Source organism: Lithobates pipiens, unplaced genomic scaffold, assembly GCF_037356315.1.
Source record: "Lithobates pipiens isolate NorthernLeopardFrog02 unplaced genomic scaffold, aLitPip1_a1.2 Scaffold_8, whole genome shotgun sequence".
Taxonomy (NCBI): domain Eukaryota; kingdom Metazoa; phylum Chordata; class Amphibia; order Anura; family Ranidae; genus Lithobates; species Lithobates pipiens.
The window spans coordinates 171856547-171873507 of record NW_027507903.1 but is presented as its reverse complement, the minus strand read 5'-3'; the positions used below and the strand labels follow the sequence as shown (position 1 = coordinate 171873507).

Here is a 16961-nt window from a genome sequence, read left to right as displayed (position 1 = left end):
GATCAAATACCACCAAAGGAAAGCTCTATTTGTGGGAAAAAATGATAAAAATTTAATTTGGGTACAGTGTTGTATGACCGCGCAATTGTCATTCAAAGTGCATCAGCGCTGAAATCTGAAAATTGGTCTGGACAGGAGGGGGGTTTAAGTACCCAGGAAGCAAGTGGTTAAAGACACAGGGACACATTGAACACCTTGCAAGAGCAGAATGGCAGCTGAATGCAACCAATGTGTCCCCGCACCATATCAGTGAACAAGCTATACAAGCTAAAAGGATGGCAACCACCTACTGGTGGCTCCACAGGGGAAAGAAGCCATCCTAAATCCAAAAGTTGGGGAAAGCCCTCAGGGACCATCTCATTCTCCAGGGAACTGAAACTACTATATTTCAAAGAGCAAACATATTGTAGGAGTTATAATCAGCATTTGGAATAGCTGAAATGTATTGTTTGACTTTACTATCACTTTAACTATATTTTCTTCTTAAAATTTGTTACATTGTATTATGACAACATCTTCAATGTGCTCTATTCTTGAGTAAAATTCCTGTGAATTTCATGTTTTTGGACTAATATGATTCTTATGTCATTTTCACTCCTGCCAGCTCTGCAGAAACTAGCCATGTGTTAGAGCCAGAAAATGAATTGCTTTCGGTAACTTTCATAGAAATGATTTGTATTTTGCTCACTATGGGTCCTGAACTAGTGGAGAAGAAGGATTGTAATTGTGTTATTATTTCAAGGATGGTTTAAAGGGTAGCATAGCTATTGGGGAGAAAATTTCAAAAAAAAAAGTGCATTCTCTACGCACATCCACTAATATGAACTGAAACCTAGCCAGCCCATAGGGCATCATTGCAGCATGAAAATTACAGAAATGTTCAAACCAGTATAAGGGCCACAGTGCCAAAATCACAGTTTGGAAGCAAATATGAAAATGTGCTAATGTTTTTCCATATATTATGGATTATAATATGTTCACAAGGTAGTATAATAATGGGCATAGTGATAGAGTTGTGATGCAGGCGTTGCTTAGGGTAAGGAAAATTACCAAAAATTCCTAACCTCAACTGATGTGCAAATTGTCATACAGAAGAGGATCTCTTTAGCACCATTTTTTTTTTCAATATTGCCTAACATGGATGACTTATTTTTAGTGAGCATATGAATGTGAGCCCAGCTTATGAAAAACATGTTCTTTGATCATAAAGTTTTTTGTCTTTTTTTTTAATTCTAGTTTTTTTAATAGCAGGATAGCTGACCCCATCTGCTATTCTCTATTATGAATTCTGTTTAGAAGGCAGCTCACATATTATGTTCAAAAACTACTCATATGCTACAAAACACTGTCAAAGACTGTTATATGTAACAAGGTTGTCAAAGACCAATTGCATGTAACAAAAGACAATCAAAGACTGTTTATATAAAACAAAAGATGGCTCACGTGTACCTCAACTAAGGATTGTCAACAAAGACTTGAATTTAAGTCCATACCATTGTTCTCCCATGTACATAAAAGTTCTTCTATAGATAGTCCACAGTCCATGCCACATTAATTATTTTCCATATTACAAAAGCATAATTTTGCACCTAAAATGCAATTAAAACTATAACCACATATTTTTGTATTGTAATAATTATACACATTACCAGCTTTCCGAGGTGTGAGCAGCACGTGTATAAAATTTTACTGGCTTGAGTTTAATCATTAATAAATTTGAGTTTGCATACTCTGTGTACCATATTTATCGGTGTATAGCATGCAAAATGGCGCCACCGAGATACAGAGCCGGATGTCTTGTGTATCTCGGCGGCGCTCGGTAGCTCTCGGCCGTTCTCGGTGGCTTTCGGCCACTCTCGGCCGTCCTCGGTGGCTTTCTGCGGCTCACGCAGGACTGCAAGAGCGGCTGAAAACCGCTGAGAATGGCCGAAAGCCTCCGAGAATGGCCAAAAGCGGGAAAAAGCCGACGAGAGGCTCACAATTGGCTGGGGATTGGCGTATAACACGCACCCGAGATTTTCCCCTGATTTTAAAGGTTATACGCCTCTAAGTACGGTAATTAATTCCCAATTTCTGCAAGAAAATAAAGAATGTGTCATATTTGTGTTTTTATTTTAAAGGAAATAGATTGTGCTTGCTAATGAGTTCTTCTAAATGTAAGACAGTAAAGTTTTAGATACTGTCACCTTGCCCACATAGGGCAAACTGACAGTATCTGTGCCAAGGGGTTTCCCAACCCACTTATATTTACCTTGCTTGCACTCCCACACCACTCTTTCCTCCACCGCAGCTGTTGCTGAAATAGGCAAATCATCGTTTGGCAGTGTTCAGACCTAGCAGTTGGCTTCTAGGCTCAAGCACTGTCACATGAGAGCAGATAGATAGTGTTGATGGCTGAAGAAGGAGTGGCAAGGGAACGCAGGCAAGGTGATTATACAAGGGTTCAGCGGGTGACTATTTGCAGAAACACTGTCACTTTGCCCTACGTGATCAAGGTGATAGTGTCTCTTCATTCACATGGTGATGCTGGTGCTTTATATGGCATTTTAGTTGGGGAATCATTGCCACCAACATGTGGTTAAGAAAAAAAAACAAGTTACCAAAGCCTAATTTCTGCAATTTTAAAAATACAGTAAAAAACAGAAATATATATATGAACACACATACAAATTAGCAACAGCAGGATTTTATATAGTATTTTATATTACTGCCACTAGGAGGTTTTCAACTAATTGCAAGGTCAGTATAAATCCTTGCCAATTCTAAAAAGAAAATCTTCCAGCTGAGAGGCTCAGCAGCAGTTTTGTTTTGACTCATAACATCTGAGCATAGAACATAGCTCTGAGCATCTGACCCGTGCTGCAGATACCTCTATTGAATGCTCAGAAATAAAACATCAACTGACAACGCCAACCCTCTCCAGCTTTTGGCATGGGAAACTTGGTCCTTACAGGCTGCCAATAGAGAGAGGTGCCAGACAGTATTAGTCTCCACTCTGACAGTGCATTGAACACATACAGTACTAATATGGGCCTTGACTCCAAAGGTACATGGGCCCTTAGGATATGGCGATTGGCACTGGTGGGGATGGGGAAAAGGGGAAAGGGGGAAATGAAAAGGTGATGAGAAGTGGACTGGTGAAAGACGATGTGAGTGTGCACTCAAGCAGAGAAAGAAAGAATGCGCAAAGGAATAGTGAAAAAGTGAAGAAAAATATATAAGAATCATGCAAATCATCCCCCCAAATCATCCCCCTTCTCTTGTGTGTCATGGCTCACACAGCAGCACACATTCACACACTCACTCATCTCTGGCTATCTTTTCCTTCGTTCCCCTTTTTCCTAGGCTCCTTGGACTCCCAGGCATGGCCTCCCCTCCCCCTCTTTTTTCTTTCTCTGTCCTGGCCTTAGAAAGCATGCTATATGGATATTTGGACAATTGGGGGTGCACGTGTGTATATATATATATATATGCACACATGTATACAACCTTTGGCATACATAATGAGGATATGATATCATTAGCCTCATATCATGTATGCACTCCATGTTTCCAATATTAAATAATCCTCGCTTTTAATTAATTAATTTTTGCCTGTTGTTGGGATCTCGCTGCAGGTGTCGCTCGCCATATCTTCGGTGTACCCTTACTCGCACCTACCCCCCCCGGAGTTTCCTCTTCTGGGGGGCAAGGTAATAGTGTGACCTCCCGCGAGTCACGCCAGTGGGTTTGTGACACTGCCTCCTCTTCCCTCTGGTACCTTGGCAACACATACGGACCAGGTACTACTCAAGATGCGTAAAGGAAATTGAGACATTGCCCTATGGGGGAATCTTATCCGAAGCACTATAATCCACCTTACCTACCTAGAAGTACATTATTGGGTAAACCATTTTAAATTAATATTGGGTATCCCTAACATGTATAACACCGGATCCATTTATTCAGTGTAATCTTGTTTTTCTTTTAACAGACCACCATCTCTGAAGAAGACCCCCTTTGGGGTTGAAACGCGTTAGTTTTATGCTCTCACTGTTATCTACCCATACAGTGTAACATAGCTGTGTCTGTTATTTTACTTCCATGTGACATTATATGTACTTTACCTACATGATTTTGTCTGTTATTCAAGTGTTCAGGTGAAGCTCATGTTTGTTTTTACCAATTAATATTAAAATACCTTTTATACTACTCTTATTGGCTTCTATTACTGTCTCTTGCTGCCTAAAAACCCCGTTTGTGGGGGAACTAGTTCTATTTGCCTCTCTGCCTTTCTTCCCTTTGATCGCTGACCATTGGTCAGCTTTCAGCCCTTTCTTCCCTCCCATTCCTGCCATGATCAGCTTTTTTTTCTGACTCATGCCCCCAGTCCATAGCTAAATGCTCTTATGCCTCCTTCATCTGCTTATAGTAATTAGGGTACATGAGGCCCACCAAAGGAAACAGGAGTCCATCTTATAGCAGTGTACTCAACATGAGAAAAAGTGGGTGTGGTGTATTTTGAGTGGGCGTGGTTAAATAGGCAAGGTTTAGGTCGGTGGTTTGTTTGTAAGCATGGAAAGGTAGGGTCGCTTGAGAAAACTTCTTTATTTTTTTGGGTAGCAGTATAGCCAATGCTACCTGCAATCCTTTGTTATTGTTCATAAAAGGCCAACAGGGACTGATCGTATGTAGGAAAAGCCTGTCAGAGACAGCTCACATATAACAAAAGCCTGTTAGAGGCTGGCACATGTAACAACAAAGATTTAAGTCTGTTTACAAGTTAGCAAAGACTATCAGAGGCTGCCGACATATTAAAAAGATTGTTAGAGACTGTGTGCATGTTACAAATGACTCATATGTAACATGAGCCTGCCATAAACAGTTTGAAGGGATTATCAGAGACTGCCAGCACATAAGCAAACATGGAAACTTCTTCAACTCCATGAGCCTGAGACTGTGGGGATAATAGTGGCGAGATAGTAAGTGGTATGTGCAGCATGCTGTGGCAAACTGGTGGGAATAGTAGCAGTACGCTAATTAGGGGAAAGGAAAAACTTTGTTTTTAGTGGGGTGAACACACAAACAGGGCATTGAATTATAGTAATATGGTTTAGGAGCAGTGCTGACTTGACAATAGGCAAAAAACTGACTATAAATAAGTTGACAATTATGACAATACCTGGATAACAAACGTATTGTTATGGTAAAATATATGTTATTAGTGGCACTGGCCAGAGGGGGAGTTAGAGAGGGTAGCTAGAGGAGGAGAGCGCACAGCCCACACCTCTTCCCAGCAATCTCTCTGCTCTACTTCAGAGCTGGCTAATAGCTCCAGATGATGGCTGACTTGAGTAGTGATACAGATGTCCCTACAGCTGTTAGCCAATTGGCAGCTGAATCAGAGGAAATCCCAGTATCCCAGAGACTCGGTAATTAAACTGATTAGCTGGAGTTTCTGGACAAAATCTGTAGCGTTCCCAGGCCTGTATGTCAGCGCACACCATTGTTTTGTAGATATTTTTTGTATGTCTATGTTGTCTTTCTTGCTTGAATTACAATGAGCTTGGAAATCATGCCCATTAATTGTTGTAAGTTTCCTATGCACATTATAATATTGTGCCATAATTATATACCACTTATTGGACTGAATAGCGACTATGGATCCACCCACTGCCATTCGCTCTCAACAGCAACATGGACCTGATGGGGAACTAGTCTCTCAGTTACCCATCTGGCTCTACCCACTGCACTTCAAAATTCCTTGGCCATGTGCCTGTCTATCTGACGATGCAGTGACCATGGAGGGTGCTCACTGAGAAAGAGGTGTCCAGTATGAACACTCTGAAATCATTGCTGGACACCAACAGATTCATGTACCCATTTTACAATTTAAATGTGGTGGCCCAATGGAATTTTAAAAGGGTGTTAGGGGTGCCCCTCATTATCTGCTATTTTATTAAATATATTCTACATACATACTCTCTAAAGAAGTTCTAAATGTTGGCATCTAATCTGGAACAGGGGTGCAACAAATGTAGGGGTGTGCTTACTGTTTCAATGTGACAAATCTGCATTTTTGTTAATTTAGATCAGGGGTTTCCAAACTTTTTAAACAAAGGACCAATTTACTGTCCTTCAGACTGAGAGGAATAATGCCTCATCATTGGTGTCAGTGGGCGGAATAGTACCCAATCATTGGTTATGGGAGGAATAGTACCCCATCGTTGATATCAGTGGGAGGAATAGATTTTGTATCAGTGAGTGGAACAGTGTCCCAAGTGCCAGATAAAGACAAGCAAAGGGCCGTGTCCAGCCCCCGGACCACAGTTTAGAGACTGCTGACTTAGATTATAAAAATGAATAAGCCATGTCAATTCTTTGGGTCGTTTGTTCAAGTATATTAACTTTATCTGTTGGCACTGTTTGAAGATCTAATGGTTCCCTATTCAAATATTTAAGTAACAGTTTCTGTGTGGTGTACATAGTACATGTACTGCTGAGGATTTTGTACTTTTGTTGTAGTTGTTAATTTAATGCACAATTTATTGTATTTTTAGTTATTCATACACTTATTTGGTCTAATACATATTTTCCAAATTATATATAGATTATTTTAAGTACTGATTATATATATATAAATATGCTTTCTGTTGTAGGTGTCACAATTTAAATTTTCTAAGCCTTCGATACTGTGAGAATGTGACCGATTCTGGCATTGAACTCATTGGGAATATGAGTTCACTTATTTCCATTGACCTTTCAGGGACGAGCTTAACAGACCAGGTAACTATAATTGGATAATACGTCTAATGTTTGTAGAAACACAGTTATAAAGTTCTGCCACAGTATGTTGCACTTTACATACAGCACCTGCCTTCCAGCTGAAGCTTAGGTATGGCAATTTTTACATTGTTACATTGGTCCAGTGTGGACCAATGTAAATATGGGTGGTCCAGTGTGGACCAATGTAAGTATGTATATGCCATACCAGTGGGATCCCAGTGGAAGCTGGAAATCACTATAGTTGACTCCACTACTACAGTGATTGCCACAAGCTTCTAGGTCCGGTGCCAAGTGACTGCCCTGATGCTTATTCAACACAGGAGTTTGCTTACTCGGCATAGATGCCTTCAGAGAACTTTTTGCATTTCTCTTTTGCATTTAATTTCTCAATGAAGGCAAAGTACTCTTTTATTCACCAAAGTGAAGATTGTAACATCAACTTCAGAGAATCAGAACACTTTGTAGAGCGAGTGGTGACAATGAAGCAGGGCTGTCACTTGGTACAGGACCCAGAAGCTAGTGGAGATTGTTGCAGAAGCAGTGCAGTGCCTACTACAGTGATTTCCAGCTTCCACAGAGTTCTCAAAAGGTATGGCACATATGTGCTTACATTAGCCCAAACTTGACCAATGTAACAATTGCTATACCTAAACTTTAATGTCAAAGGAGAACTTAATTAAAATAGTTGAGGACTACTTAGCAACCAGTAATGTGTTGAGAAAGCAGTGCTGTTTATTACATACTTCTGACCGAAGTGCAGCAGTCAGGACAGCATATGATATACAGCACAGCTTAAAAAGTGCAGGAATTTGACACATGTATCATACATCACATACTAAAGAGTAAGACCACTTTTGCCAAAAATAAAAAAAGTTCCCCTCTGGGTGATAGATAAATATTACGGGGATTTTAACAAAGTTTGTTTCAGATACCTACCTCTTGTTATTCTGAAGTAATAGCTGTTTGTTTGTCTGTGTCCATGTGCTGAGTGCACATGAGAGTGATTTATAATTTTCAATCAACTGCTGCAATTGCAAGTCACCAATTAAAAAAGTGGTAGGGTCTGCATCCCTTTAGACTTGATTGATTGACATTTTTGTTACGAGGAAATCTGGTTTGTAACTTAGTACAGACTTCTGCCAAAATCAGTTAGCCAATCCCACAAGCAGGTAATTACATTTCTGGGGGCGGTGGGGGGCGTTCTGTACACCATCTGCGCTGCCATATTGCATTCCATTTTTCTGAAAATTACAGCACTGCAGATTGAAAGGGAAATATACTTTTTAATAACATTCAATCACAATATGACTTGTGTAGTGATTGTATATGCTATATTGTTTTTGCTTTTTTTTTGCTATTTATTTTTTTCCCACAAAAGCAATTACCCTTTAAAGCGAGTAGATCAGAGGGATTGAATTCATTTTTTTTTTTTGCTTTTTATAAGTCAGGAGTTTAACTTTAAAATATATTCCACCAATGGGCAACACAGTTTACACTGGCAGTAATAAGACACATAATTATAGTTTTGGGAGCCACATTGTAATTTAGCGTACTGCTGCTTCTATGAAGGGGATACTTGTTGAACAGACAGCACGGGAAATGGAAACAACATCAGATTAAATATGGTGTTTGTGAAAAAATGCAAAATTTGCAGTTTTTGCTAGGTTCTATATTTCCTTCCACGGGCTCTGGTTTTCATTTTGTTAAGTCAGTCTTCTTCTTCAAAGGTTGTCATTAAATATATCTGCTTTAACCAAAAATCCAAAGAAGAAGAATGTTTCCATTCCAGTTATGTATAAAATACATGAGACATGGAGCCTGTGGGTCCAGGTCATTTGAGCTTACAGTTGAATACACTGTACTTGAGGGGAGAGTGAGTGGAGTTAGGGGAAACCGTTTACAGAGTGAAATATTAACATGTGAACTGAACAGATTTCATTCTAAAGCATAAAAGATTTATCAACTTAATAAATACACTATTAGCCCGAGCTATGGTATACCCCTCTGTGAAATCTGTGAACAATCAACAAATTAATCGATAAATGAATAATTGACAATGGGCTGCAGCTGCTACAAGGGATTAACCCAAAACAGATATCATGGAGATTCGCCGGCGCTACCCTTAATTTTTACTCACTCTTGTGTTATATATTCAGTGTCCCAATAATGCAGTCTCTGCTGTAAAGTGCTGGTGCTTATAGCAGAGCTCCACCCAAAAGGGGAAACTCCGCTTGTCTGCCCCCCCCCCCCTCCGCTGCCACATTTGGCACCTTTTGGAGGGGGTGTGGTACCTGTCCCCACTCCTGGGAGATCTTGACGTGGCAAGGTCCCTCAGAAGTTCGGCTCCCCTCCTCCTTCCCCCTCCACATTCACAAAGGGGGGGGGGGTGTCATAACTTCTTTTTTAAATAAAGCCTGGTGGTCACACAAAATATTGGGCCCATTTTAGACATTTTCGCCTAGGGGTGTACTCACTTTTGTTGCCAGTGGTTTAGACATTAATGGCTGTGTGTTGAGTTGAATTATTTTGAGGGGACAGCAAATTGACACTGTTATAAAAGCTGTACACTCACTACTTTACATTGTAGCAAAGTGTAATTTCTTCAGTGTTGTCACATGAGAAGATATAATAAAATATTTACAAAAAATGTGAGGGGTGTACTCACTTTTGTGAGATACTGTACATGCAACAATCTCAGTGCCATGCTCCCCTCCGATGTTCCCACACTCACCAAAACTTGTGGAGCTAACTTGTTAGCCCTTGTACACACCGTCGGAGATTTCGACGGAATGTGTCCGATCGGACCGTTTTGTCGGATATTCCGACTGTGTGTGGTCTACATCGGACTGTTTCCGTCGGAGTATCCGACGGACCAAGTTTTCCAACTTGTTGGTAAAATTTTCCGCCAAAATGCTCTGATCGGACATACTCCGATCATGTGTAGAGAATTCAGATCGGACAAAGTGCCACACATGCTCAGATCAAATTCCTACACCAAAGCTATTGGCTACTAGCGTGAACGTAGTCCTGTCATAACGAAATAACGTCATCAAGTCGGATTTTCCGACAACTTTGTCCGTCCGTGTGTATGCAACAGTTTCGGACAAAATCCGATGGATTCGGTTGTCGGAATCTCCGACCGTGTGTACAAGGGCTTACACTAAAGCATAATTAGTCATATGCATTTCACTGGCACATATATTGTAGGTCCTCTGCATACAAAGTCCTCTGTTCTCCTATTATCACGTCAATGCATGAGTTAGTCTCAGCATCTAATATCTCTCACCATAGAACAAAGGAGATCCCTGTAGCATAGTCCTACTTTTATTAAAATTAGTACAAAATAGGTTTACACTCACTTTTAAAAACTGGTTGTGATTTTGCTTGTTAAAAGTGAGTGTAAACCTATTTTGTGCTAATTTTAATAAAAGTGGAATTATATTATGGGGTCTTCTTTGTTCAGTCCTGTACTTGGTGAGAGATATATTACATGCCGAGACCAACTCATACATCGGAGTGATAATAGGAGGCGGAGGAGAACAGAGGAGTCTGTGGACAGGGGGGGTTACATGCTGCGGTCGTGATGCTTTGCATCTGCAGCAAAAATGATCACTTCTGTTGTACTCAGCAGGCAGTACTGCCACCAAATGTGACCATTCAATCAAATGGAGATGCACAGCAAACACCCTGCAACCTTGTGTTGCATCGAGGGTGTAGTGTGTTAGGCAAGCGATACTTGATGCAATTTTCTTTTCTGTAACCATGGGTTGCAGGATAGAAAATCACTGGATTCCCCCATCAACGCAGACAGTGTTGGTTGGGGAATCCCCCTCCCACTGAGCGATTGTGTTCTCCTGGCAGAGTAAGGGGATCCGGCTATAGCCACTGGCAATAATCTCATGAAAAAAAACTGACATGCTGGTTGTACCCGTCAATCGATGGATTGACTTGGGTACAACCAGCATGTCTGATTTTCTATTCTGCAACTCATGGTTGTAGAAAAGAAAATTGCATCATGTATAGCCTACCTAACACACTATACCCTCCCCCCGAGCCACCCCACCCCATGCCGTCTCCGTTGCATTTACCTCCATGGATGATTAGCTTTTGCTGCCCAAACATCTGTTGCAGGAATCCAGGGATTTGAAAGCCGTTGTCTTCTTCTCTTTCTTTCCTTAGGGATGCCAGGACAGATCAAAATGATTCTGATACCTAAACACCTAATGCCAGTAACCGCAACATGCCAGCAACACATGAATTCCTGAACTGCTGCACCAGCTGTGTGGGCAGTGAAAATGAATCATCCATGCAGCGGCGACCAGGGGGGGTGGGGAGGGTGTGTTAGTTCACTTTTTTGTAAAAAAGGTGAACTTACACTTTAAGTGTTTAAGGAAACCTTTCCTGAGAAGTACATGGATGCTCCACTTCCTGACATGATCCTGTAAAAGCTAATTGACTGCCTATCATGCTGACACTTTACCTTCAATACTGAATCAATAACCCATAACAAGTATGCAGATAGTGACCGCTCTATTTACTCAAACTTTCATTAACTGTATACTTGTTGTTGGTCAGGGGCTTAACTAAAATCAAATGGTAATCACTTGGGTGGGTTGGTTAGGGCTGGAAGGGAAACTTGCCTGAAAGAGCCCACTAACGGCAAAAGTTGCTCTACTTCAGACACCCACCCTCTGTAAATTGTGGTGCATGTTACATATTTCTCGTTCAAAAATTTTTATTTTATGTTAAAATAAATTACTTGTACAGAATATAAGACAAATTATGTGATACCAGAAATAAAAAGTAGACATATTGAAGTACAGATGATACAAAGCAAAGAAGAATTTCAATCTCGTGAGAATGACAATGACAATAAATGGCCTTATATATTTTAGAATTTGAAAACATTCTTATCTAATGTTGTAATTCTATAAAAAATCTTAATCACCATAACAGTAAAACTCGGTTGTCAATATTATCTGACGTAGAATATTTAATCCAGGGTTTCCATATGATATCAAACTTTGTCATCTGGTTTTTATCTATAGCGTCCATTTTAGCATGGATGAAAGATTGATTCATTCTACGTTTCTGCAATATTCACCACATCTGTTTTCCACGCATTGGCTATAGTCTGCTTTGCCGCTATCAGGAGTGTAAGAACTAATTTGAATTGTTTCTGATTCAGAAAGGCTGGTTTTAAATTAAGGAGAGCTATAATTGGGTCTGGAAAAATTGGACGATCAAAAAATTTTGTAATTATCAGAAAGATTTTTTTCCAAAATGATTGTACAATTGACCAATGCCACCAGGTATGTATATAGGTACCTTTTTCTGGACAGCCACGAAATTAGAGGCCAGTGTTGTCTGTTGAGAATTTGGCGATTCTCGCAGGAACCAAATACCAGCGTGTGAGAACTTTATATGATGATTCAGACGCCAATATATTTATAGAGGAAGATTTTGTGAAAGACCATATGTTGGACCAAGACCTAGAATCGATCGTACAATCCAAATCTTTTTCCCACTTGGCCACATATTTAGGTATAACAGTATTAGAATTAGATATCAATTGTGTATACAATGATGTAATGCGACCTTTAGCATGTGGTTCCTTGAGACAAAATCTTTCAAATTGAGAAATATTATGTAAGTTTACATTTAAATTGAGAAGAGGAGTATAAAAATCTTTGATTTGGAGATATCTGAATATTTCTGATTGTGGAAGCTTATATAATTCACATAGATCTGTAAAAGATTTTATTGATGTAGTTGAAGTTAGCATGTTACATATTTCATGCGTTTCCACTCAGTAAATTGGGCTGAAGATTATATATGCTGGAACACTGCAGTCTGTACATGGCTCTGTATGCTATTGTCCATCCTACCCTATGAACTTTGTTGTATGTTATGTACACTTTATATGCTAATTTGTACATTGCATACTCTTGACTTCCCCTCTCTGTATGTTGTGCATTACTATTTGCTGACTTCCCCCTCCCTGTACACTGTCAACAATAATTCTGGCTCCCATAGACTGGCTACAGTATGTGCTCATGTGATACACAGATTAGTCCTGTCAATTGAACCACTTAAGGACCGTGCCTCTTTTTCAGACTCTGTGTTTACAAGTTAAAAACAAGTTTTTTTGCTAGAAAATTACTTAGAACCCCCAAACATTATAGATTTTTGAGTCCGTCGGACATTTCGATCGTGTGTGGGCTCCAGTGGACTTTTTCTTCCCAAAAGTCTCGGCTTCGGACACGGCTTTTAGCGGACAATCCGTTCGTCTGTGTGATGGTCCGATGAACTAAAACCGACACTAGGGCAGCTATTGGCTACTGGCTATGAACTTATTCTACATCATCACATTCGAATCCATCAGACTTTTGGAGTGATCGTGTGTGGCCAAGTCAGTTTGTTTGAAAGTCCGGCGGACCTCAGCTGCAAAGTCCATCGGGTTGTCCACCGGACCAAGTCCGTCAAAGTCCGGTCGCGTGTACGCGGTATAAGATATATGGGCGGTAGTGACGTTTTGATGTCGCCTGCTATGGTATGGAGACGGGGGGGGGCCATCTTAGCCTCACTCATCTCCATACCAAGGAAGTGATATGACCCGAGTGGCGGAGGGATGCAGGAGAGCGGTCGGGGGGGTGGCATTTTCCTCGCTGCCGATAACGGTGATCTCACGGAGAATCCGCCGAAGAGACCACCATTATCATTTACTGAACTGCCGCCTCAAGAGATGGATACCTCCATTTTGGCAGCAGCTGCTGCCGTTACTGAGATATCCCCCTTCATAAAAAGGGACCTACATCGTCGTGCGGCGGTCGGTGAGTGGTTAAGAAGGTGCTAATAATGACAACTCGTTATATAACATGTACAAAAAACACTTGTCCACAGAATCTCTTTCTTCAATTCAAACCTCACCATCTTGGGCAAGACCAAAAAACTATCAAAGGATGTAAGGGACAAGATTGTAGACCTACACAAGGCTGGAATGTTCAACAAGACCATCAGCAAAAGGCTTAGTGAGATGGCAAGATTTTGCCTCGTGGTGTAAGGGCGATCATGAGAAAAGTGAAGGATCAGCCCAGTACACGCGAGGAGCTTGTGAATTATCTCAAGTCAGTTGGGACCGCAGTCACCAAACAAACCATTGGTAACACAATATGCCGCCATAGATTGAAATCCTGCAGCACCTGCAAGGTCCGCCTCCTCAAGAAGGCACATGTACAGGCCCGTCTGAAGTTTGCCAATGAAAATCAAAATGGTTCAGAGAAGGACTGAGAGAAAGTGATGTGGTCAGGTGAGACCAACATTGAGCTCTTTGGCATTAACTTGAGTTGCCGTGTTTGGAGGAAGAAAAATGCTGACTGTGACCCTAAGAACACCATCCCTACAGTCAAGCACGGAGGTGGATACATTATACTTTGGGGCTGTTTCTCTGCTAAAGGTGTAGACCGACTTTGCCAAATTGGGGAACCAATGGGCGGAGCCATGTATTGTAAAATCTTGGATGAGAACTTTCTTCCCTCAGCCGGAACACTGAATATGGGTCGTGGATGTGTCTTGCAGCATGACAATGACCCAAAACATACCGCCAATGCAACAAAGGAGTGGCTCAAGAGACCTTAATCCTATAGAACATTTATGGAGGGAGCTAAAACTTTATGTTGCCAAGTGATAGCCAAGAAAACTTAAAGATTTAGAGAAGATCTGTAAAGAAGAGGGGACCAAAATCCCTCCTGAGATGTGGGCAAACCTCGTAACCAACTACAAGAAACCAATTACCTCTGTGATTGCCAACAAGGATTTCTCCACCAAGTACTAAGTCATGTTTTGCTTGGGGATTAACTACTTATTTTACTCACTGAACTGAAACTCAATTTATAACATTTGTATCATGTGTTTTTCTTTCTGTTTTTTTTGGTTGATATTCTGTGTTTATCATTGAAAATACACCTATGATAAAAATGATAGACCCTTAATTTCTTTGTAAGTGAATAAACATACAAAATCTGCAGGGGATCAAATCATTATTTTCCCCACTGTATACCAGAATGTCCTATTTTGTACCTTTTGTTGTATGCTATATACTCCATGCCACTTTGTACATACACTTTGCTATACTTTATATATTCCATCCCACCAGAATATGATTTTTTTTTTTACATTTTATCAATTGCACCCTATTCAAAGTACTTAAAAACTTTTTCTTTGTATAAACTTACTTCATCTGTTACTACTGAGGACTTGAATATAAAACCAAGCTCGGAGCAGATATATCAAAACACCAGTTAATGTAGTTGTGTATGCTTTTAAAAGTAATAAAATTCACTTTACACACAATTAGCATAAGGATCTGAATCTGTCTTAATATAAACCTCCTGCTATTCTATGTACGGTAGCACTGAGCCTAGAAGAAGAAAGACAAAGATAAGGAACCAGTTAGGCGAGCACATATGTGTAGCGCCGGTACTCCTAATGAGTACACGCTTTGTTTGCAAATTTAGTTAATGCCCAGAACTGTAGTTGAGTTTTGGGGTTAATCTTGCTAAATTGTGCTTGGCATCAGTTTGGATGGGCTGTATTACGGTTCTGCCTGATCATAGGTCATAGATAGATTTGTGCATCATAGGATGCACAAATAGGATCAGTAGTCAGTGGATCTCATCATCTCCTCTGCCTGCCACGTAGACTCATCCCTTTCCTTCCAAATGAGGGCAAAGCAGCGGTAGTTGGAACAGTCATTAATTCACGACTTGACTATGCAAACTCCCTCTACATAGGACTACCCCAATATCAATTTGCGCGCTTACAACTCATCCAAAACACGGCGGCAAGACTGATAACAGGACAAAAACCCTGGGAATCCATCTCCCCTTCCCTGAGGAGCCTACATTGGCTTACCGTAAAGAATTGCATCACATTCAAGACCCTCTGCCTCACCCATAAATGCACACAAGGAAACGCTCCACAATACCTACTCGAGAAAATAAAACACTATACACCCAATCGCAGCCTTCGATCATCTAACCAAAACCTCCTCCTCATTCCCAAATCCCGTTACAAATCAAAGGGAGAGCGGAGATTCGCAGTCCAAGGACCACGACTATGGAACGCTCTACCGACTTACATCTGCATGGAAGAAAACCATCAGGCCTTCAGGAGAAAATTCAAGACCTACCTCTTATAGAAGCTTGACAACACAGGTCGAATCCAGCGCCTTGAGGCGATTCAGTTCGCATTTGTAGCACTATACAAATTATTCATTCATTCAGGTGGGGTTCGCAACTGTGAGAGGCCTTAGATGCAGTCTGGTTGGATGCATTAGGTACCAATCTCTCGGAGCCAATCAGTGGGAGTTTGTCTTACTGTGTATTCCGGGAGAGGGTACTTAAGGTGCTGAGGTCATGTGGTTCTAGGTTCCGGTCCAGACGTTGGTTCTGGTCCTCCTGACCAGCCCCCAGGGGCCCTCATGGCCTGGGATGCGGATCCATCTGTTTCCGAGCCTGGGAACTGGCTAGTTCGAGGTGCAGTAACTGGAAGGAGGATTCTAAGGTGTTCCGGTGCCGTCTCGGGTTTGGATTGACCCAGCAACTCTACATGCGACCAGGGGAGGACTCTTGAGTAAGAGAGCCACACACAAGGCTGGCTGCTGACTAAGAGCCTGGAAGATGAGCTGCCATAGACATTGATTGAATCCACATTTCTTATGGTATCGCCGGACCGGCTGAAAGATTCTGGTACAGTAAGAAAAGTTCCTACTTCTATCCTGGTTACAACTAAGTTCTTCAACCAAGTCTGTGTGAGAGACTTTGTAAAGCTAGAATTACCTGTTTGCTGCTAAATCCAAGCTCAAGGATTTATCCAACAGTTAAAGAGTCCAGTTGCGAGTGGCTATTCCCTGGATTATGTACAGAGAGAGACTTTTATTGATGTCAGCAGTTCCGAGCACCTGAGCTAAACTTCATCCTGATACCCTCTATTCCCAACTTAGAGACTAAGTTTGTTCAACTGTTTTCTGCAAAATAAAAATCCTAACAAGGAATTCAAGTGTCGGTCTCTACAATTACTGGGCTATCAACCCTGGGAACCCCTAGACAAGGACAACGAGTACGATCTGGTGGAGGTAATCTGTAAGCCCAGAAAAATTCAGCCGCTCCTTCGGGGGTAAGTGCTACATATGCTTA

General features: G+C 41.0%; 1 protein-coding gene across 2 annotated transcripts in view; it reads left to right on the top strand.

Annotated features, from left to right (window-relative positions):
- FBXL13 (F-box and leucine rich repeat protein 13) overlaps positions 1 to 16961 on the top strand; it is a 234129-nt gene that overhangs the window by 189302 nt on the left and 27866 nt on the right. For both annotated transcript variants that reach the window (XM_077471772.1, XM_077471773.1), the window contains exon 17: positions 6639 to 6765. In XM_077471772.1, the coding sequence (XP_077327898.1) occupies positions 6639 to 6765 (127 nt within the window). The remainder of the gene's footprint in view (positions 1 to 6638; positions 6766 to 16961) is intronic.